Genomic DNA, 23,134 nt, shown 5'->3' on the forward strand with positions numbered 1-23,134 from the left:
GAAGCAGCGTAGCTCAGTGGAAAGAGCCCGGGCTTTGGAGTCAGAGGTCATGGGTTCAAATCCCGGCTCCGCCACTTGTCAGCTGTGTAACTATGGGCAAGTCACTTTACTTCTCTGCGCCTCAGTTACCTCATCTGCAAAATGGAGATTAAGACTGTGAGCCCCCTGTGGGACAATCTGATCACCTTATAACCTCCCCAGTGCTTAGAACAGTGCTCTGCACATAATAAGCGCTTAATAAATGCCATCATCATTATTATTATTGTTGTCAGCTGTGTGACTTTGGGCAAGTCATTTTACTTCTCTGCACCTCAGTTCCCTCATCTGTAAAATGGGGATTAAGACTGTGAGCCCCCGTGGGACAACCTGATCACCTTGTAACCTCCCCAGCGCTTAGAACAGTGCTCTGCACATAGTAAGCACTTAATAAATGCTATTATTATTATTATTATTTTATTATTATTACTATTGTCAGCAGTGTGACTTTGGGCAAGTCACTTTACTTCTCTGCGCCTCAGTTCCCTCATCTGCGAAATGGAGATTAAGACTGTGAGCCCCCCGTGGGACAACCTGATCACCTTGTAACCTCCCCAGCGCTTAGAACAGTGCTCTGCACATAGTAAGTGCTTAATAAATGCCATTATATTATTATTATTGTCAGCTGTGTGACTACGATTGAATGAATGAATGTGACTTTGGGCGAGTCACTTCACTTCTCTGGGCCTCAGTTCCCTCATCTGCAAAATGGAGATTAAGACTGTGAGCCCCCTGTGGGACAACCTGATCACCTTGTAACCTCCCCACCGCTTAGAACAGTGCTCTGCAACCTCCTTCCCTTCCCCACAGCACCTGTATATATGTATATATGTTTGTACATATTTGTTACTCTATTTATTTATTTTACTTGTACATATCAATTCTATTTATTTTGTTAATGTTTGGTTTTGTTCTCCGTCTCCCCCTTCTAGACTGTGAGCCTGCTGTTGGGTAGGGCCCGTCTCTCTCTGTTGCCAACTTGGACTTCCCAAGCGCTTAGTCCAGTGCTCTGCACACAGTAAGCGCTCAGTAAATACGACTGATTGATTGATTGATTGTATCCTCCCCACCGCTTAGAACAGTGCTCTGCAACCTCCTTCCCTTCCCCACAGCACCTGTAAATATGTACATATGTTTGTACGCATTTATTACTCTATTTATTTATTTTACTTGTACATATCTATTCTATTTATTTTATTTTGTTAATATGTTTTGTTCTCCGTCTCCCCCTTCACTTAACTTCTCTGGGCCTCAGCTGTGTGACTGTGAGCCCGCTGTTGGGTAGGGACCGTCTCTAGATGTTGCCAACTTGTACTGCCCAAGCGCTTAGTACAGTGCTCTGCACACAGTAAGCGCTCAATAAATACGATTGATTGATTGATTAATAAATGCTATCATGATAGAAGAGCGCTCAGTGAGAACCGTTGGAGGGACAGTGCCCGCCCCTTCGCCGCCAGGGGGCGCTCCACCCCGGCCCGGCCCCTGAGGAGAAGGGGCCGGGGGGGGCCCGCGCTGACGTCAGCGGAGCGTCGCCATGGTAACGGAGAGGAGCCCGTCCGTGCGTCCGCACGGGCCTGACGCGAGGGAGGGGGGAGGGAAACGTCTGCGGGCCCTGCCGAGCGCGCGAGGGAGCGCGCGTGCGCGCGGGACCCCCCTCCGCCGCGGCCCTGCCGAGCGCTCGAGGGAGCGCGAGCGAGTGCGCGTGCGCAAGCATCATCATCATCATCAATATCAATCGTATTTATTGAGCGCTTACTATGTGCAGAGCACTGTACTAAGCGCTTGGGAAGTACAAATTGGCAACATATAGAGACAGTCCCTACCCAACAGTGGGCTCACGGCTCATTGGGAAGAGGACGGGCTTTGGAGTCAGAGGTCACGGGTTCAAATCCCGACTCCGCCAACTGTCAGCTGTGTGACTGTGGTCAAGTCACTTCACTTCTCTGTGCCTCAGCTTCCTCATCCGTAAAACGGGGATGAAGACTGTGAGCCCCCTGTGGGCCAACCTGACCACCTTGCAACCACCCCGGCGCTTAGAACAGTGCGTTGCACATAGTTAAGCGCTTAATAAATGCCATCGTTACTATCACTCTCCATCCCCCTCTCCATCCCCCCATCTTACCTCCTTCCCTTCTCCACATCACCTGTATATATGTTTGAACATATTACTCCATTTATTTATTTATTTTACTTGTACATATCTCTTCTATTTATTTTATTTTGTTAGTATGTTTGGTTTTGTTCTCTGTCTCCCCCTTTGAGACTGTGAGCCCACTGTTGGGGTAGGGACTGTCTCTAGATGTTGCCAATTTGTACTTCCCAAGAGCTCAGCACAGTGCTCTGCCTATAGTAAGCGCTCAATAAATACGATTGATTGATTGACAACCTGACCACCTTGCAACCACCCCGGCGCTTAGGACAGTGAGTTGCACATAGTAAGCGCTTAATAAATGCCATCGCTCCTATCACGCCGCCGCGGCCCCGCCGAGCGCGCGTGCGCGCGGAGCCCCCCCGCAGGGCGCGCGACGGAGTGAGCGCGCATGCGCGCGCGGAGTCCCCCCTCCGGCGCGGCCCTGCCGAGCGAGCGCGCGTGCGCGCGGGGTCCCCGTCGAGCGCGCGAGGGGGCGAGTGCGCGTGCGCGCGGAGTCCCCCTCCGCCGGGGCCGTCGGTCGGTCGGTCGGTGGGTCGGTGGGTCGTGGCCCAGCATGGTCATGGCGGATGGCCCGAGGCACCTGCAGCAGCGCGGGCCGGTCCGGGTGGGCTTCTACGACATCGAGGGCACGCTGGGCAAGGGAAACTTCGCCGTGGTCAAGCTGGGCCGACACCGCATTACCAAGAGCGAGGCGAGTGGGGGCGGGGGCGGGGGGGTCCCTCAGGGAGCCCCCTCAGGGAGCCCCCTCATCCATCCATCCCTCCATCACCACACAACCCCGGCGGGGCCTCAGAAAAGTGGGCCTCCTCCAGGAGGCCTTCCCAGACTGAGCCCCTTCCCTCCTCTCCCCCTCGTCCCCCTCTCCATCCCCCCCATCCTTCCCTTCCCCACAGCACCTGTATATATGGATATATGTTTGTACAGATTTATTACTCTATTTATTTTACTTGTACATATCTATTTATTTTATTCTGTTAGTATGTTTGGTTTTGTCCTCTGTCTCCCCCTTTTAGACTGTGAGCCCACTGTTGGGCAGGGACTGTCTCTAGATGTTGCCAATTTGGACTTCCCGAGCGCTTAGTCCAGTGCTCTGCACATAGTAAGCGCTCAATAAATACGATTGATGATGATGATGATCCATCCCTCCATCACCACACAACCCCGGCGGGGCCTCAGAAAAGTGGGCCTCCTCCAGGAGGCCTTCCCACACTGAGCCCCTTCCCTCCTCTCCCCCTCGTCCCCCTCTCCATCCCCCCCATCTTACCTCCTTCCCTTCCCCACAGCACCTGTATATATGTTTGTACAGATTTATTACTCTATTTTACTTGTATATATCTATTCTATTTATTTTATTCTGTTAGTATGTTTGGTTTTGTCCTCCGTCTCCCCCTTTTAGACTGTGAGCCCACTGTTGGGCAGGGACTGTCTCTAGATGTTGCTAATTTGGACTTCCCGAGCGCTTGGTACAGTGCTCTGCACATAGTAAGTGCTCAATAAATACGATTGATGATGATGACGATGATCCATCCATCCACCACCACACAACCCCGGCGGGGCCTCATAAAAGTGGGCCTCCTCCAGGAGTCCTTCCCACACTGAGCCCCTTCCCTCCTCTCCCCCTCGCCCCCCTCTCCATCCCCCCATCTTATCTCCTTCCCTTCCCCACAACATATGTATATATGTTTGTACAGATTTATTACTATATTTATTTATTTATTTTACTTGTACATATCTATTCTATTTATTTTATTCTGTTAGTATGTTTGGTTTTGTCCTCCGTCTCCCCCTTTTAGACTGTGAGCCCACTGTTGGGCAGGGACTGTCTCTAGATGTTGCCAATTTGGACTTCCCGAGCGCTTAGTACAGTGCTCTGCACATAGTAAGCGCTCAATAAATACGATTGATGATGATGATCCATCCATCCATCAACACACAACCCCGGGGGGGGCGGGGGCCGGCCTCATAAAAGTGGGCCTCCTCCAGGAGGCCTTCCCAGACTGAGCCCCTTCCCTCCTCTCCCCCTTGTCCCCCTCTCGATCCCCCCATCTTACCTCCTTCCCTTCCCCACAGCACCTGTATATATGTATATATGTTTGTACATATTTATTACTCTATTTATTTATTTATTTTACTTGTACCTATCCTATTTATTTTATTCTGTTAGTATGTTTGGTTTTGTTCTCTGTCTCCTCCTTTTAAACTGTGAGCCCGCTGTTGGGTAGGGACTGTCTCTAGATGTTGCCAACTTGTACTTCCCAAGCGCTTAGTCCAGTGCTCTGCACACAGTAAGCGCTCAATAAATACGATTGATGATGATGATGATGATCCATCTATCCATCACCACACAACCCCCGGGGGGGGCGGGGGGCCGCCCTCATAAAAGTGGGCCTCCTCCAGGAGGCCTTCCCAGACTGAGTCCCTTCCCTCCTCTCCCCCTGGTCCCCCCTCCATCCCCCCCCCGTCTTACCTCCTTCCCTTCCCCACAGCACCTGTATATATGTATATATGCTTGTACAGATTTATTACTCTATTTATTTTACTTGTACCTATCTATTCTATTTATTTTATTTTGTTAGTATGTTTGGTTTTGTTCTCTGTCTCCCCCTTTTAGACTGTGAGCCCACTGTTGGGCAGGGACTGTCTCTATATGTTGCCAGTTTGGACTTCCCGAGCGCTTAGTACAGTGCTCTGCACACAGTAAGCGCTCAATAAATACGATTGATGATGATGATGATGATGATGATGATGATGGGCAAGACGCAGGTGGGCACAGACGGCCTTGCCCCCCCCCCCCCCATTTTCCCTACTATCAATCAGTCAATTTATTGATTATTGATTGATAAGCAGCACGGGGAAGACGCAGGTGGGCACAGACGGCCTTGCCCCCCCCCATTTTCCCTACTATCAATCAGTCAATTTATTGATTATTGATTGATAGCAGCGCGGGGAAGACGCAGGTGGGCACCGACGGCCTTGCCCCCCCCATTTTCCCTACTATCAGTCTTTCAATTTATTGATTATTGATTGATAAGCAGCGTGGGGAAGACGCAGGTGGGCACAGACGGCCTTGCCCCCCCCCCATTTTCCCTACTATCAATCAGTCAGTTTATTGATTATTGATTGATAAGCAGCGTGGGGAAGACGCAGGTGGGCACAGACGGCCTTGCCGCCCCCCCCATTTTCCCTACTATCAGTCAATCAATTTATTGATTATTGATTGATAAGCAACATGGGGAAGTGGAAAGAGCCCGGGCTTTGGAGTCCAGAGGTCGCGGGTTCAAATCCCGGCCCTGCCACTTGTCAGCTGTGTGACTTTAATAATAATAATGGTATTTGCCCACTGTTGGGTAGGGACTGGCTCTATATGTTGCCAGCTTGTATTTCCCAAGCGCTTGGTACAGTGCTCTGCACACAGTAAGCGCTCAATAAATACGATTGATTGATTGATCTATTAAGCGCTTACTATGTGCAAAACACTGTTCTAAGCACTGGAGAGGTGACAAGGTGATCAGGTTGTCCCACAGGGGGGGCCTCACTGGTTTAATTCCTATTTTACAGGTGAGGTAACTGAGGCCCAGAGAAGTGAAGTGACTTGCCCAAAGTCACACAGCTGACACTTGGCAGAGTCGGGATTTGAACCCATGGCCTCGGACTCCAAAGCCCGGGCTCTTTCCACTAAGCCACGCTGCTTCTCTGCTTTGGGCAAGTCACTTGCCCAAAGCACCCTCGCTGCTTTGGGCAAGTCACTTCACTTCTCTGGGCCTCAGTTCCCTCACCTGGAAAATGGGGGTGAATCAATCAGTCAATCAATTATATTTATTGAGTGCTTACTGTGTGCAGAGCACTGTACTAAGCGCTTGGGAAGTCCAAGTTGGCAACATATAGAGACGGTCCCTACCCAACAGTGGGCTCACAGGCTAGTAAGCGCTCAGTAAATACGATTGATGATGATGATAGAAGGGGGAGACAGAGAATGAAGACTGTGAGCCCCCCGTGGGACCACCTGATCACCTTGTAACCTCCCCAGCGCTTAGAACAGGGCTTTGTACGTAGTAAGCGCTTAATAAATGGCATCACTATTTATTGAGCGCTTACTGTGTGCAGAGCACTGTACTAAGCGTTTGGGAAGTACAAGTTGGCAACATATAGAGATGGTCCCTACCCAACAGTGGGCTCACAGTCTAGAAAGGGGAGACAGAGAACAACCTCCTCCAGGAGGCCTTCCCAGACTGAGCCCTCCTCCCCATCCCCCCCTTACCTCCTTCCCCTCCCCAGAGCACCTGTCTATATGTATATATGTTTGTACATATTTATTACTCTATTTTATTTGTACATATTTATTTTATTTTGTTAATATGTTTTGTTTTGTCATCTGCCTCCCCCTTCTAGACTGTGAGCTCCCTGTTGGGTAGGGACTGTCTCTATATGTTGCCAACTTGGGCTTCCCAAGCGCTTAGCACAGTAAGCGCTCAATAAATACGACTGAATGAATGACTGCTAAGCTGGCGCTTCCTGTGTGTGCACTGCACTGTACTAAGCGCTGGGGCAAGGCCAGGCTGCCGCCCCGCGATGACAATAATAATAATAATGATGGTATCTGTTAAGCGCTTACTATGTGCCAAGCACTGTCCTAAGCGGTGGGGAAGCAGCGTGTTTCAGTGGAAAGAGGACGGGCTTTGGAGTCAGAGGTCGGGGTTCAAATCTCGGCTCTGCCAATTGTCAGCTGGGTGACTTTGGGCAAGTCACTTCTCTGGGACTCAGTGACCTCATCTGTAAAATGTGTATTAGGACTGTGAGCCCCCTGTGGGACATCCTCATAGACGTGTAACCTCCCCAGCGCTTAGTACAGTGCTCTGCACTCACTAAGTGCTCAGTAAATACGATTGAATGAATGAATGAGTGATGGCATTTATTAAGCGCTTACTATGTGCAAAGCACTGTTCCAAGCGCTGGGGAGGTTACAAGGTGATGAGGTTGCCAACTTGTACTTCCCAAGCGCTTAGTACGGTGCTCTGCACACAGTAAGTGCTCAGTAAATGCAACTGAATGAATGAATGAGTGATGGCATTTAGTATGCGCTTACTATGTGCAAAGCACTGTTCCAAGCATTGGGGAGGTTACAAGGTGATGAGGTTGCCTACTTGTACTTCCCAAGTGCTTAGTACAGTGCTCTGCACACAGTAAGCACTCAATAAATATGATTGAATGAATGAATGAGTGGTGGCATTTATTAAGCGCTTACTATGTGCAAAGCACTGTTCTAAGCGCTTGGGAAGTACAAGTTGGCAACATACAGAGACGGTCCCTACCCAACAGCGGGCTCAACTATTATTATTATTTTCAGGTTGTCCCACGGGGGGCTCACAGTCTTAATTCCCATTTTACAGATGAGGTAACTGAGGCCCAGAGAAGTGAAGTGACTGGCCCAAAGTCACACAGCTAAGTGGCAGAGCCGGGATTTGAACCCATGACCTCTGACTCCAAAGCCCGGGCTCTTTCCACTGAGCCACAATGTTTCTCCTATGGGCGATCCCTGCCCATAAGGAGCGTACCCGGTCACAACCCTTCGAGGGTTGGCATCTCGGGACCCCGGGGACCCTCCGCTCATTCGACTCACAGGCCGAGCGGGAACGAAAACCCATTTATTATAATAATAAGAATAATGATGATGGTATTTGTTAAGCGCTTACTATATGCCAAGCACTGTGCTGAGCGCTGTTCTATAATCACCATGATCATGGTACTTCTTAAGCGCTTACTATGTGTCAAGCACTGTTCTAAGCGCTGGGGGAGATGCAAACTAATCGGGTTGGACACAGTCCCTGCCCCACAAGATAATAATAATGATGGTATTTGTTAAGCGTTTACTATGTGCCAAGCACTGTGCTGAGCGCTGTTCTATACTCACCATGATCATTCTCCCCCCATCCCCCTTTCCATCCCCCCATCCTACCTCCTTCCCTTCCCCACAGCACCTGTTTATATGTATATATATTTGTACATATTTATTACCCTACTTATTTATTTTACTTGTACATAGCTATTCTATTTATTTTATTTTGTTAGTATGTTTGGTTTTGTTCTCTGTCTCCCCCTTCTAGACTGTGAGCCCACTGTTGGCTAGGGACCGTCTCTATATGTTGCCAACTTGGACTTCCCAAGCGCTTAGAACGGTGCTCTGCACTCAGTAAGCGCTCAATAAATACGATTGATGATTGATTGATTAAGCACTTACTATATGTCAAGCACTGTTCTAAGCTGGGGGAGATGCAAGCTAATCGGGTTGGATACAGTCCCTGTCTCCCGTGATGATAATAATGATGGTATTTGTTAAGTGCTTACTATGTGTCAAGCACTGGGGGAGATGCAAGCTAATCGGGTTGGACACAGTCCCTACCCCACAAGATAATAATAATGATGGTATTTGTTAAGCATTTACTATGTGCCAAGCACTGTGCTGAGCGCTGTTCTATAATCATCATGATCATGGTACTTCTTAAGCACTTACTATGTGTCAAGCACTGGGGGAGATGCAAGCTAATCGGGTTGGACACAGTCCCTGCCCCACAAGATAATAATTATGATGGTATTTGTTAAGCATTTACTATGTGCCAAGCACTGTGCTGAGCGCTGTTCTGTAATCACCATGATCATGGTACTTCTTAAGCACTTACTATGTGTCAAGCACTGTTCTAAGCGCCGGGGGAGATGCAGGCTAATCGGGTTAGACACAGTCTCTGTCCCACATAATAATAATGATGGTATTTGTAAAGCGCTTACTATGTGCCAAGCACTGTTCTAAGCACTGGAAGAGATACAAGGTCATCTAGACTGCAGGCTTGTTGTTGGCAGGGGATGTCACTTGATTGCTGTATCGTCTCCCAATCGCTTAGTACAGTGCTCTGCACCCAATAAGCGCCCTATAAATACCATCCATTGACGGGTTTCTCCCCACCCACTACCCCCAGAGGTGTTGGAAATCAGTCTGGCAAAGAATGCGCTGTCATTCATTCAGTCGTATTTATTGAGCACTTACTGTGTGCAGAGCACTGTACTAAGCGCCTGGGAAGTACCAATTGGCTGTCGTAGGGAAAGTCCCGAAGTTTTGGGTTGGTGAGGGCTCCGGAGTGGCCTGACAGCTTGGCCCCGGCCCGGGCCATCGGGATCCGAGAGGGTCAGATGGCCGGGGCGACGCTGCCCTAGGAGCTGCCAAGAGTGGGCAACTCCTGAAGGTTGGCAGCTCTCTGAAAGGGTCATCTAATAATAATTATTATTATGGTATTTGTTAAGTGCTTACTATGTGCCAGGACTGGACTAAGCGCTGGAATGGGTCCAAACAAATCGGGTTGGACACGGTCCCTTGTCGGGCTCACAGTCTCCATCCCTGTTTTACAGTTGGGAAAACTGAGGCCCAGAGAGGTGAAGTGACTTGCCTGGGGTCACACAGCAGATGAGTGGTGGAGCTCACTGGAGCGGCTCGGACTCCTCCACCACAAGCGAGTCAAGCGCTTAGTACAGTGCTCTGCACACAGTAAGCGCTCAATAAATACGATTGATTGATTAATACCTGATTGTGGCGACTGCAGGCGCTGTACCGCCCGAGGCATGACGAGAGAGCACTGGTGGTACTTAGCTCTGCTTCCAGTCAGGATTATTTATTGAGTGCCTACTGTGTGCAGAGCACTGTACTGAGCGCTTGGGAGAGTACAGTAGAACAGAGTTGGTAGGCACGTTCTCCACTCAAAGCAAACGGACATCTAGAGGATAAATCAGGTCTTGTGATTTCTTTTTATGGTACTCATTAAGCGCTTACTATGTGCCAGGTATTGTACTGAACGCTGGGGTAGGTACAAGATAATCAGGTTGGACACCTGATTAATCCCCACAGTCTTAATCCCCATTTTACAGATGAAGGAACTGAGGCACAGCGAAGTAGTAATAATATTGATGATGGCGTTTGTTAAGCGCTTACTACGTGCCAAGCGCTTTTCTAAGCGCTGGGGGGATACAGTGTAATCAGGTTGTCCTACGTGGAGCTCCCAGTCTCAATCCCCATTTTCCAGATGAGGGAACTGAGGCACAGAGAAGTTAAGCGACTTGCCCAGGGTCACACAGCAGCAGGCAGTTGGGGGAGCCAGGATTAGGGGCCCAGGTCCTTTGGACTCCCAAGCCCGGGCTCTACCCGCTAGGCCCCATTGCTCCTCATCCATGCTGCTTGTGTCGTGAAGGCGCTTTGAAATCCTAGGGATGCTGTTTTCTTATCGGGAATGACGGTGTTGATCCTGAAGACTAGTAAATCTGAGATGCAAGAGTTAGATTAGATGCAAGATTAACTTCCAGAGTTCAATTAGGATTGGAATGGGTCAGCTGGCCTCAGGAACGCTCACCTAGGAGCTGCAAAGGTTGTTTATCGGTGGTGGTGGAGTGGGGTGGGGTTCAGCCATGTCAGATCCCTTCTTTCCTAGGTTTTTAGTTTTCAAACCGCCTTACGATTTAACAGGCCTCACAGGAGAAAATTTTACTGGAGAGAGAAATCGGTGCCGCCGGTTTGTGCAAGTTAGGCCAGGTTTGGGTTCTCCATTTGTGACTGAGCTGGGAAGAGCGTTGCTGTTTACATTTTGTGCAAGAGGCTTCTCTGGTTGGGATCCTGGATTATGCAGCATTAAGCAGGTGTGGAATTATGACCCTGGAGCTTAGACGGACTTTGGGGGTCTCTTTTTTACGTCTTTTAGTCCATCTCCCTCCTCCTTTCCCCTCGTGTGGGTCATGAGAGGAGGATGCAGAGTTAACTCTTGTCTTCACTGCCATCATGCTCGCCTTCCTTCCAGCCTTCACACTCCCCAGTCACTCTGGTGTTGCCAGGGCTGAATCAGTTGGCTCTGAGGGAGGGGCAGGGGGCCTTGATGCCCTCCTAAAGGGGCTCCCAGGTAGCGGGGGCTCTGGGGAAACCACTCCGACTTCCCTCACAGAGTTGTTTTCTCTGAATTTGAGAGGAGGGTGGAATTTAGATGGGACGTTTGCTTTTCTCACATTTGAACCCAAAGCAAATCACAGTACGTCATTCCAACATCTGCATGGGTAGTCAGTCATCATCAATCGTATTTATTAATCTATCAGTGATATTTATTGAGCCCTTACTGTGTACAGAGCCTTGTTTTGAGTGCTTGAGCGGTGTACTAAACCGCTGAATAGTGTCTATTTTTAACTGGTTCCTCTTCTCCTTCCTCGAGCCAAAAAAAATGGGTGTGGAGGAATATGTTCGGTACACATTTTAGGGAGTTCTAAGGGGTTCTATGACTCTTTAGCTATACCAATTGCCCCCTTTAGGTAATTGAACCAAATAATCTAGTACAATGCAAACGCTTAGTACAGTGCTCTGCACATAGTAATATGTGAATAAATATGATTGAATGAATTGATTGGTTGATGCCCTGACAGAGTGCCAGCATGGAGTCAGTTGAGGCTGAGCTAACCTACCCCTCCCAGCTGGGGGTGAGGGCGGGGGCGGGCCGGTGGATGTTTCCCACAAAAACAGCCGTGGTTATCATCTTGCACAAGGGTGGAGGCAGAAATCCCAGCCGGGCATCATTCCTTGGCCGTTTGCTGGGACTCCGAGCCCCAGCAGATGCGCTGCTCATTCCCCAACCCCTGTCCTCCACCATCTCTCCCATCCCGAATTTGGCACCCCAAAGGTTCGGACTCTTTGGCCCCGGTTCAAAAGGACGCCGGGCTGTTGACGGGCCGTTATGGGAATGTCCAGATTGACTCGAGGTGACCAGATTTTGGAGCTCCCGGATTGTAGGCAACGGCATAAAATGGGTTTCTTGTTTCCTCTGGGCCGCGGTGATTTTCTAGGGTGCCGTTTTCAGGCCTCCGCAGATGCTGGCTGAATTCACTAGTCAAACAAAGATACCACTTGTCAGGTGCTTGGCATTTAGACCGGGCCCAGGGTGGCCGGTGTTTACGGGCCTCTTGGAGAGCGGGGATTGGGGCAGGCAAGGCAAGCACGTCAATACCTCCCTGTACTGAGCTGACGGACGGAGCTGCAGCAGAGCCTGCTGCGATTTTTCTCTCTGCGTTTGGCCGAACCCCAGGTCCTATAGCCCAGGCTTTTAATAATAATAATGATAATATTATTAATAATAATAGTGTTAAGCGCATACTATATGCCAGGCACCGTTTTAACCGCTGGGGTAGGTACAAGATAATCTGGTTTGATACAGTCCCCGTCCCACAAAGGGCTCACAGTCTTAATCCCCATTTTACAGATGAGGGAACGGAGGCCCAGAGAAGTGAAGTGACTTGCCCAAGGTCACACAGCAGACAAGTGGTGGAGCTGGGAGTAGAACCCATGACCTTCTGACTTCTAGGCCCGTGCTCTATCCATTAATAATAATAATTTTGGTGTTTAAGCTGTACTATGTGCGAGGCGCTGTACTAAACGCTGGGGTGGACACAAGCAAATCGGGTAGGACACAGTCCCGCGTGCCATGTGGGGCTCACAATCTCAGTCCCCATTTTAGAGATGAGGTAACTAAGGCACAGAGCATTTAAGTGACTTGCCCGAGGTCACACAGCCGACAAGTGGCAGAGCCAGGATTGTAATAATAATAATAATTGTGGCATTTGTTAAGCACTTACTATGTGTCAGGTACTGTACCAAGCACTGGGGTGGACGCAAGTAAATCGGGGTGGACCCCATCCCTGTTCCACTTGGGGCTCACAGTGACAATCCCCGTTTTACAGATGAGGTACTGAGGCACAGAGAAATGAAGGGACTTGCCCAAGATCACACAGCAGAGCCGGGATAAGAACCCTCGCCCTTCTGCATCCCGAGCCCGTGCTCTATCCACTATGCCATGCTGCTTCTACAGCACCTCTACTGTAGAGGAGCTTCTACAGCTTTTACAGTAAGTGCTTAACAAATAACCATAATTATTAGGCTCTGGCAAACGCCCCATTAAAGCCTGTCCTACTTTTTAAAATTTTTTTGGAAGTGGTATTTGTTAAGTGCTTAATGTGTGCCAGGCACTATTCTAAGTGCTGGGGTCAGTACTACAGCGTGGCTCAGTGGAAAGAGCATGGGCTTTGGAGTCAGAGGTCAGCGGTTCAAATCCCGGCTCCACCAATTGTCAGCTGTGTGACTTTGGGCAAGTCACTTAACTTCTCTGTGCCTCAGTTACCTAATCTGTAAAATGGGGATTGACTGTGAGCCCCCCGTGGGACAACCTGATCATCTTGTAATCTCCCCAGCGCTTAGTACAGTGCTTTGCGCATAGTAAGCACTTAATAAATGCCATCATTATTATTATTACTAGCTAATCCGGTCGGATGCGTCCCTGTCCCAGAATGGGGCTCGCAGTCTTAATCTCCATTTTACAGATGAGGGAACTGAGGCACAGAGAAGCGAAGTGACTTGCCCAAGATCATATGCCTGACGAGGCAGAGTCTGGATTAGAACCCAGGCCCTTCTGACTCCCAAGCCTGTGCTCTATCCATTAGACCACACTGCTTCTCAGTCTCATTGCTGTTGAAGTTTACGGGGCAAGTACAAGGGAAAACAGTTTTCCTCTCCATCTCCAGACACAAACCCAGAGAGCAAAGCGATCAGGGCAAGGGGTTGATAATGGTGAATAATCGTCATTATAGTCTTTGTTAAGCATCTTCTGTGTGCCGTACTGATCACTGGGATAGATACAGGGTAATCAGGTAGGGCACAGTCTCTGGAGGAAGTCTGAGGAGGAGGAACAGGGATTGAATCCCCATTTTACCAATGAGGAAGCTGAGGCCCAGAGAAGCAAAGCGACTTGCCCAAGATCATGCAGCAGACAAATGGCGGAGCCCAGGATTAGAACCCAGGTCCTCTGACTCCCAGGCAGGTGCACCGTCCGCTAGGCAGCACCGTGAGGCGATGGCAGCGGGAAAAGAAAGCAGCACCGGGCTGACCGAGGGGCAACCAGCGGGAAAGAAGCAGAGGGATTTGTTTTGGCTACTGAGAGAGAACCGTTTCCAGCTCTCCTCCCCCACACAGGGAGAACCATAGAAGGTTTAGGAGGACCGGAGTGGATGCTGCGTCTCTAGGGACGGAGGGCTGGGGAACAGCCTCCCCTCTCCCCCCAATACTCTGGCTCTGCTCCAGCTCTAAGAAGGAATGTGAGGGTGGCTGGCAGGTGGAGGTGAGAAAATGGAGAAAAAAAAAAAAAAGCAAGCACTAAATTCCTGAAGCCTGGAGATAAGAAGCGAAGGCCTTTGAATGAGGGAGTGAAGTTTGCACCATTAGCTGCTTATCAGCCTTTTTTTTATGGTATTTAAGTGCTAACTAGGTGCCAGGCACTGTACTAAGCGCAGGGGTAGATGCAAGATAGTCAAGTTGGACCCAGTCCATGTCCCACATGGAGCACACAGTGTTAATCCCCAATTTTTACAGAGGACTGGAGAAGTGTAGCGACTTGCTCAAGGTCACACGGCAGAGAGCTGGGATCAGAACCCAGGTCCTCTGATTCCCAGGCCCCAGGCACCATCCACTGGGTCTCGCTGCTTCCCAAGCCTTGCTTGTTTTACTCACTAAAGTCCCATTGAGAAGTGGGTTGGTCGAGTCTGGCTTTGTGCCCTCATTCTCCCTGGATGGGTCCGAGTTTTAGCGATCAGTCAACCATATGTATTGAGCGCTTACTGTGTGCAAAGCACTGTACTAAGCGCTTGGGAGAGTACAATATCACAATAAACCGACACATTCAGACAGTAGAAATGGCAAGAGCGCTTGTCCAACAGAGCTCTGTACTAAGCGTTTGGAAGTTCAAAACAAGCCAGCGACACAGCCCCCAATTGCAAGAAGCCTTCCACTCTGAAAGTCACAACTTCGCCATCAAGTCACACATTTCAAGTGGGAACCTAGAGGACCCGAAGCGGAGAGCACTGCTGTGGTCGTGAACCACTGCCATTCACTCCCTTTTCAAGATCTCCTGGAACCATTACTCCGGTTTGGACTCCACCACACTGCTTTGGAAAGGGAACCCAATTCTACCCCACAAATCCCTCTCATTCCCCTCCCTCTTTTCTCTCACCTTCACTTCCTTCCCTTTCCAGTCAGTCAGTCAATCAGCGGAATTTGTTGGCCTTCATATCCTGGGCCACCTGCGTGGACTTAAGAGGTTGCCGATCGCGCCCCGGCCCCATCCATCGGACGGCCACGTGACACGACGTGGCTCCCGGGGGCCTCAGCGGCATCACGCTACACCGGATCCCCGTTCCGGCTCTCCTCTTCGGCACCGAGGAACCTCCATCCCAACCTGCCTCCCAGCGACAGGGTGGGAAGGAGAAAAGCAGGCACGGCCAGGAGCCGCCTCCGAAAAACCTTGGGGAGACTGTGGCGGCCAGAGCGTTCACTACGGTCGTGGTCGTGACTGGGAACTCTGAACCACGTGGAGTCTGAAATCCTGCCCCTCCCTGCCAACCCACCCTGTCGCTCTCCTCATGTTGCTGTAGTGTTTTGCTTCATCTCTCCTTAGGTACCAGTCCCCTCTCGCCCTTTTTATTTTTAGATCGTGAGTTCCCCAAAGGACAGGGTCTGTGTCCGATTCCCAACTGTGTATTCTTTCCCAGTGCTTAGTACAGTGCTCTGCACACAGTAAGTGCTCTTTTTTTATTTTTAATGGTGTTTGTTAAGCACTTACTAGGTACCAACCACGGTTCTGAGCCCTAGAGTAGGTAGAGAGTAATCAGGTTGGACACAGTCCATGTCCCACATGGAGCTCACAGCCTTAACCCCCATTTTACAGATGAAGGAACTGAGGCACAGAGAAGTGAAGTGCTTTGTCCAAGGTCACCCAGCAGACAAGTGGCGGAGCCAGGGCTTGAACCCAGGTCCTTCTAACTCCCAGATCTGTGCTCTATCCACTAGGTCATGCTGCTTAACTACTATTTAATGAGCATTCATCATGTACAGAACATGGTACTAAATGATTTATCCACTCCACCCTCAGCCCCACATCACTTATGTGCGTATCTGTCATTTATTTATATTTAAGTCTGGCTTCCCCTCTAGACTATAAGCTCCTTGTGGGCAGGGAATGTATTTATCAGCTGTTACATCGAACACTCCCAAGTGCCTAGTACAGTGCTCTGCACACAATAAATATGATAGATCTATTGGGAGAGTACAGTACAGTTGGTAGACAGATCCCTGCCCTCAAGGAGTTTCTACCCTTTTAACTCTCTTTTCCTCTCTAACCCTCTTTCACTTCACCTCACTCTACCCTCTCCCTCTTAGTCAGATCGCCGTCAGTGATATCGAATGACCATCTACCGTGGAGGGAGCTGTCACTTGGGAGACATGGTAATAATAATAATTATGGTATTTGTTATGTGCTGATTATGTGCCAGGCACGATGTACACAAGCGAATCGTGTTGGACACAGTCCCTGTCCTATGTGGGGTTCACAGTCTCAATCCCCATTTTACAGATGAGGTTCCTGAAACCCAGAGAAGCGATGTGACTTGCCCAAGGTCACCAAACAGAGAATTGGCAGAGCTAGGATTAGAACCCTTCATCTTCTGACTCGCGGGACTGTGCCGTATCCACCAGGCCATGCTGCTTCTCCTAAGAAACCCAAGATACAAGCCCTGCCCTTGAGGAGTTTTATCCCTTCTCTTTAACTCTCTTTCACTGTACCTCACTCTACTTTCTCCCAATTAGTCAGATCGCTGTCAACGATACCGAATGGCCGCCTATTGTGGAGGGAGCTGTCACTTGGGAGACGTAAAGAAGAAACCCAGAACGTGTTCCCTCAAGGAACTTAGGACCTGATAGGGAAGACAAGCAAGCATATCTTAACAAATGAACAATCGCTAAGCACATGAAACCAAGTGAAGCTGTATTTGGCCTTCGTATTCAAAGACAACGAAGTTCATCTTTGAGTGATTGTGGCCGGAAAAGCCAATGTGGGACCCACAACCCCAGCCATATTGAGCGCACGCTCAAAAGTCATCCCTTGCGTTGTCACTCTTAACGACTGCAGCATCTGGTGCTGTCTTCTATTTTGCCCTCTCATCTCTTGTTTCTTATAAAACTTTTGCTCCCTCATCTCTCCTTCCTTATAAAGCTTTTGCTCGAAGAGTGCCGCTTCTTTCTTGACGTCTGCTAACTCCGTTACTTTGTAATCTCCCCAAGGGCTCAGAACAGTGCTCCGCACATAGTAAGCGCTCAGTAAATACCATCGATTGATCGCTAGCGGTTCCTACTGCCGATCCACCTTCAACAGTCGACTCCCGGTTTTCGGCTGGGATGCAGCCCTTGTGGGAGGTTTTATGGGACCGTGTCCTTGGAATGTTTCCTCTGCCCTCTCTCGGTCCCCCCGTGCCAGCTGTCCCATCCAGCAGCTGTTAGGGGTCTCCTCCTGTCACTTATTTTCCACCCGACCCACCCAGCGGAGCCGTGTCAAGGTGAGCAGAGCTCTGGTGTTGGGAGATTGCCGACCTTTCCGAACTTCATTCTTGGAATCTTGTCTCGCCTCCTGATCCCGGGTCTGGTCCGTAAGCCATGCCCACTCCAGGAGCCAGATGGAGAGGTTGGTTGGTTTTCTGGTGTTTGAGCACTTACAGTGTGCCAGGCACTGTCCTAAGCACTGGGGTAGATACAGGATAATCAGGTTGGACACAGTCCGTGGCCCACCAGGGGCTCACAGTCGTAATCCCCATTTTACAGATGAGGTAACTGAGGCACGGAGAAGTGAAGTGACTTGGCCAGTGTCACACAACAGACAAGTGGCCAAGCCGGGACGAGAACCCAGGTCCTTCTGCCTCCTAGGCCTGTGCTCTTTCCACTAGGCAATGCGGATCAAGTCGACCGACTCTGTTATATTGGACTCCCTCAAGCGCATAGTACAGTGCCCTGCCCACAGGAAGCATTCAGCGAATACCGTTGATCGATCGGTACGTTTGTGCTGAGGAGAAGAAGAGATCAACCAGGGAAGGCCTCCCAAAAGAGGTGGCTTCGGAGCCTAGTGGAAAGAGCAGGGGTCTTAGAGTCAGAGGACCTGGGTTCTGATCCCGGCTCTGCCTGTTGCCTGCTGTGTGACCTTGGGCAAGTCACTTCACTTCTCTGTGCCTCAGTCGTCCCATTTCTAAAAAGGGGATTCAAAACTTGCTCTCCCTCCTAGATAGACTGTGAGCCCTGTGTGGGACAGCGACTGGGTCTGACCTGATTATCTTGTATCTAGAACAGTGCTTTTGGTACATAGGAAGCACTTAACAAATGCAATAATAATAATATTATTCTCTAGTCTAGAGAAGCAGCGTGGCTCAGTGGAAAGAGCACGGGCTTTGGAGTCAGAGGTCATGGGTTCAAATCCTGGCTTCGCCAATTGTCAGCTGTGTGACTTTGGGCAAGTCACTTAACTTCTCTGTGCCTCGGTTATCTCATCTGTAAAATGGGGATTAAGACTGTGAGCCCTCCGTGGGACAACCTGATCACCTTGTAACCTCCCCAGCGCTTAGAACAGTGCTTTGCACATAGTAAGCGCTTAATAACTGCCATGATGATTATTATTATTAATAGTAATGATGATGATGGTTTAGGAACACTTTGAAGGAGGGAAGGGATGTAGGGGTGGAGGCAGGGTAATCCAGCTTGGGTAGGGAAATGAAAAATGATTTGGAGCTATTAGGAAGTTGGCAAGAGTGGAGTGAAGACAGTGGGTAAGAAGGAGCTGCTGGAGAGCTGTGAAGGTGAGGTTTTTAGAGAAGCAGCATGGCCTAGTGGATAGAGCCTGGACCTGGGTTCTAATTCCGGCTCTGCTATGTGTCTGCCGTGTGACCTTGGGGAAGTCATTTCACTTCTCTGGGCCTGTTACCTCATCTGTAAAATGGGGATTAAGAGAGTGAGTCCCATTTGGGACAGGGATTATGTCCAGCCTGATTTGCTTGTATCTACCCAGCGCTTAGAACAATGCCTGGCACGCAGTAAGTGCTTAACAAATACCACAATTGTTATTCTTGTTGTTATTATTATTATTTTGTTTTGCATGGGGAGCTCTGACCTGGGAGGTTTGAGGAAAGGAGTGAATCACTTCAGACAGCGCCAAGAAGGACTAAAGGGCTACCTGGCCAAATGCAAGATTTGAGGAAGGAGCGTGGTAATGCGGGAAGCAGCGTGGCCTAGTAGAAAGAGCCCCGGCCTGAGAGTCAGAGGACCTGGGTTCTAATCCTGGCTCTGCCAGTTGCTTGCTTGGGTGACTTTGGGCAAATCCACTGGCCTCTTGTGTGTCTCAGTTCCCTCATCTAAAATGGCGATCCGTTCTCCCTTCCACTTGGACTGTGAGCCCCATTTAGGGCAGGGACTGTGTCTGATCTGATGGTCTTGTATCTACAGAGAAGAGCAGAGCAGAGAAGCAGTGTGGCTAAGTGGAAAGAGCACGGGCTTTGGAGTCAAGAGGTCGTGGGTTCAGATCCCGACTCCGCCACTTGTCTGCTGTGTGACTTTGGGCAAGTCACTTAACTTCTCTGGGCCTCAGTTCCCTCATCTGTAAAATGGGGATGAAGACTGTGAGCCCCACGTGGGACAACCTGATTACCTTGTATCTACCCCAGCGCTTAGAACAGTGCTTTGCACATAGTAAGCGCTTAACAAATACCAACATTATTATTATTATTGTTACCCCAGCTCTTGGTCCAGTGCTTGGCAATTAATAAGCTCTAAACACAGACCACCGTTATTAAGGGGGCCGGAACTAAAGCAGTTGGGAGTTTATGGGTGTAAAACAAGGTGAATCTTTCTCTCGTGATCTCACTCATTTCAGCTCATACGCACACGCACACTCTCTGCCAACCAAGGAGCAGGTAACCATGACTCCAGGCCCAGAGGCAGGAAGCTGGCATGGAAGCTCATTGTGGGCAGGGAATGTGTCTGACTAAGCCCTCATTTCCGCTCCTCCCACTCTTCTGCGTCACCCTGATTTGCTCCTCTATTGACCCCTCTCTCAGCCCTACAACACTTATGTCCCTATCATTTATTGATTTATATGAACACCCATCTCCCCCTCTAGTCTGTAAGCTCATTGTGGGCAGGGAATATGTCTGACTGAGCCCTCATTTAATAATAATAATGGCATTTATTAAGCGCTTACTATGTGCGAAGCACCGTTCTAAGCGCTGGGGAGGTTACAAGGTGATCAGGTTGTCCCACAGGGGGCTCACAGTCTTAATCCCCATTTTGCAGATGAGGGAACTGAGGCGCAGAGAAGTGAAATAACTTGCCCAAAGTCACACAGCTGACAAGTGGCGGAGCCGGGATTCGAACCCATGACCTCTGACTCCAAAGCCCGTGCTCTTTCCACTGAGCCACGCTGCTTCTCATTTCCTCTTCTCCCACTCCCTTCTGCGTCACCCTGATTTGCTCCCTTTATTCACCCCTCCCTCAGCCCCACAGCTCTTAGTTCCCTATTTGTCATTTATTGTTTTATATGAATGTCCATCTCCCCCTCTAGATCACCAGCTCGCTACGGGCAGGGATCCCGTCTGTCAACTCTGTCATATCGTACTCTCCCAAGCGCCTAGTACAGTGCTCCGCACACAGTAAATACCATTGACTGATTGATTGATGGGGAGGTGGACCCCAAAGTTTCCATAGCGGGAGGGGTTGGCAGAACAGCTTTAAGGGGTCTGCTTAATGTAACATCGGTCTTCAGGCGACCCAGGGTTCCGTAGTAAAAATAGCTCCAAAGCTCCGTCTTGGCGTGGAGTAATATGGTATTTATTAAAAGATGATCGTAAACCACGCCCCCAGGATAAAAGTAGAAAGGCTTCCAAAATGGTTGAAAAAACAGACCTACATCAGGGGAATAAAGGACTGAAGAAGGGAAATACAAGCTACTTGCCACGAAAAAAACAGACCTACATCAGGGGAATAAAGGACTGAAAAAGGGAAATACAAGCCACTTGCCACGAAAAAAACAGACCTACATCAGGGGAATAAAGGACTGAAGAAGGGAAATACAAACTACTTGCCACGAAACGAGGTTTGGGGAGCTCTGTTTTCAGGACAAACCCCATGTGGGGCAGGGATTGTTAGTATGTTTGGTCTTGTTCTCTGTCTCCCCCTTTTCGACTGTGAGCCCACTGTTGGGTAGGGACCGTCTCTGTATGTTTCCAACTTGTACTTCCCAAGCGCTTAGTACAGTGCTGTGCACACAGTAAGCGCTCAATAAATACGACTGATTGATTGATTGGGTCTGATCCGATTACACTGTAGCAACCCCGGGATTTAACACAGGACCTGGCACATAAACAGCAGCCTCAGTTATTTTTACGATCAGGTTGAGTTTCATGGTTTGCTCCAGCGTGTGCTCTGCACACAGGAAGCGCTCAATAAATATGATTGAATGAATGAATGAACGTGAAAATGCTTTCTGTTAGTACTAATGTTAGTATTAATGAGAAGTAGCATGGCCTAGTGGACAGAGTACGGGCTTGGGAGTCAGAAGGTAATGGGTTCTAATTGTGGCACTACTACTTGTCTGCTCTGTGACCTTGGGCAAATCCCTTTATTTCTCTGTGCCTCAGTTCCCTCATCTGTAAAATGGGGATTAACTCTGTGAGCCCTATGTGGCACGGGGACTGTGTCCAACCCCAATATCTTGTATCTACCCCGGGGCTTAGAATCAATCAATCAATCGTATTTATTGAGCACTTACTGCATGCAGAGCACTGTACTAAGCGCTTGGGAAGTACAAGTTGGCAACATATCCTGGCACTTAGTAAGCGCTTAACAAATACCACAGTTATTGTTCGAAGTAGTAGTAGGATGTACTACTCCAGCAGTAGTAGTAGTAGTATGTATTAAGCTCTTACTGTGTGCAGAGCACTGTACTAAATGCTGGGAGGGTCTTAGTAAGCTGTAAGCTAGAGAAGCAGTATGGCCAAGCGCTTAGTACAGTGCTCTGCACACAGTAAGCGCTCAATAAATTCGATCGAATGAATGAATATAGAGCACGGTCCTGGGAGTCTGAAGGACCTGGGTGCCAATTCTGCCTCTCCCATGCGTCTGCTGTGTGACCCTGGGCAAGTCATTAAACTTCTCTGTCCCCTTCAGGGGACAAAGACTGAGCCCCTTGTGGGACCTGGACTGTGTCCAGCCTGATTACTCTGTATCTTCCACAGTGTTTAGAACAGTCTCTGGCACATAGTAATAATAATAATAATAATAATGGTATTTGTTAAGCGCTTACTATGTGCAAGCACTGTTCTAAGCGCTGGGGAGGTTACAAGGTGATCGGGTTGTCCCATGGGGGGCTCACAGTCTTAGTCCCCATTTTACAGATGAGGTAACTGAGGCCCAGAGAAGTTAAGTGACTTGCCCAAAGTCACACAGCTGACAGTTGGCGGAGCTGGGATTTGAACCCATGACTTCTGACTCCAAAGCCCGGGCTCTTTCCACTGAGCCACGCCGCTTCTTGTAGCTTCTTGTTGCTTCTTTTAGTAAGCAGTTAAATACCATTTAATAGAGAGAAAAAAGTTCATTGTGGGCAGGGAATGTGTCTGCCACTCTGTTACATTGTACTCTCCCAAGTGCTTAGTACAGTGCTCTGCGCACAGGAAGCCCTCAGTACATACCACTGCTTGATTGATGGATGCAACAAGGCAGAGGGTGCCGGTGGAGGAGAGGACAGATGAGGGCTGAGCGATATTTCAGGGTGTTGATGCTTACAGTAGCCAAAAGCGTGGATTGGAGTGGAGACGGGCTTGAGGGTGTGAGACCAACAGGGAAGTTTAAATTGTTAACTTAGACTGTAAGCTCACTGTGGGCAGGGAATGTATCCGTTATATTGTTCCACTGTACACTGCAGAGCTTAGTACAGTGCTTTGCACACAGTAAGGGTTCAATAAATACCATTGATTGATTGTTTGAGAGGCCCCAGTGGCATTTTCACCAGATAACACTCATCTTGGACT

General features: G+C 49.3%; 1 protein-coding gene and 1 long non-coding RNA gene across 2 annotated transcripts in view; both read left to right on the forward strand.

Annotated features, from left to right (window-relative positions):
• Nucleotides 1-2,714: 2,714 nt before the first annotated feature.
• SIK2 (salt inducible kinase 2) overlaps nt 2,715-23,134 on the forward strand; it is a 73,295-nt gene continuing 52,875 nt past the window's right edge. Inside the window, exon 1 of the mRNA XM_038754099.1 lies at nt 2,715-2,879. Within this exon, the coding sequence (XP_038610027.1) occupies nt 2,742-2,879 (138 nt within the window). The 5' untranslated portion in view covers nt 2,715-2,741. The remainder of the gene's footprint in view (nt 2,880-23,134) is intronic.
• Nucleotides 16,456-17,301, forward strand: LOC119934569. Its single transcript, XR_005452964.1, has 2 exons — nt 16,456-16,523; nt 16,884-17,301. It is a non-coding gene; the product is annotated as an uncharacterized LOC119934569 (long non-coding RNA).

This window comes from Tachyglossus aculeatus, chromosome 11, assembly GCF_015852505.1.
Source record: "Tachyglossus aculeatus isolate mTacAcu1 chromosome 11, mTacAcu1.pri, whole genome shotgun sequence".
In the NCBI taxonomy this organism is placed as follows: domain Eukaryota; kingdom Metazoa; phylum Chordata; class Mammalia; order Monotremata; family Tachyglossidae; genus Tachyglossus; species Tachyglossus aculeatus.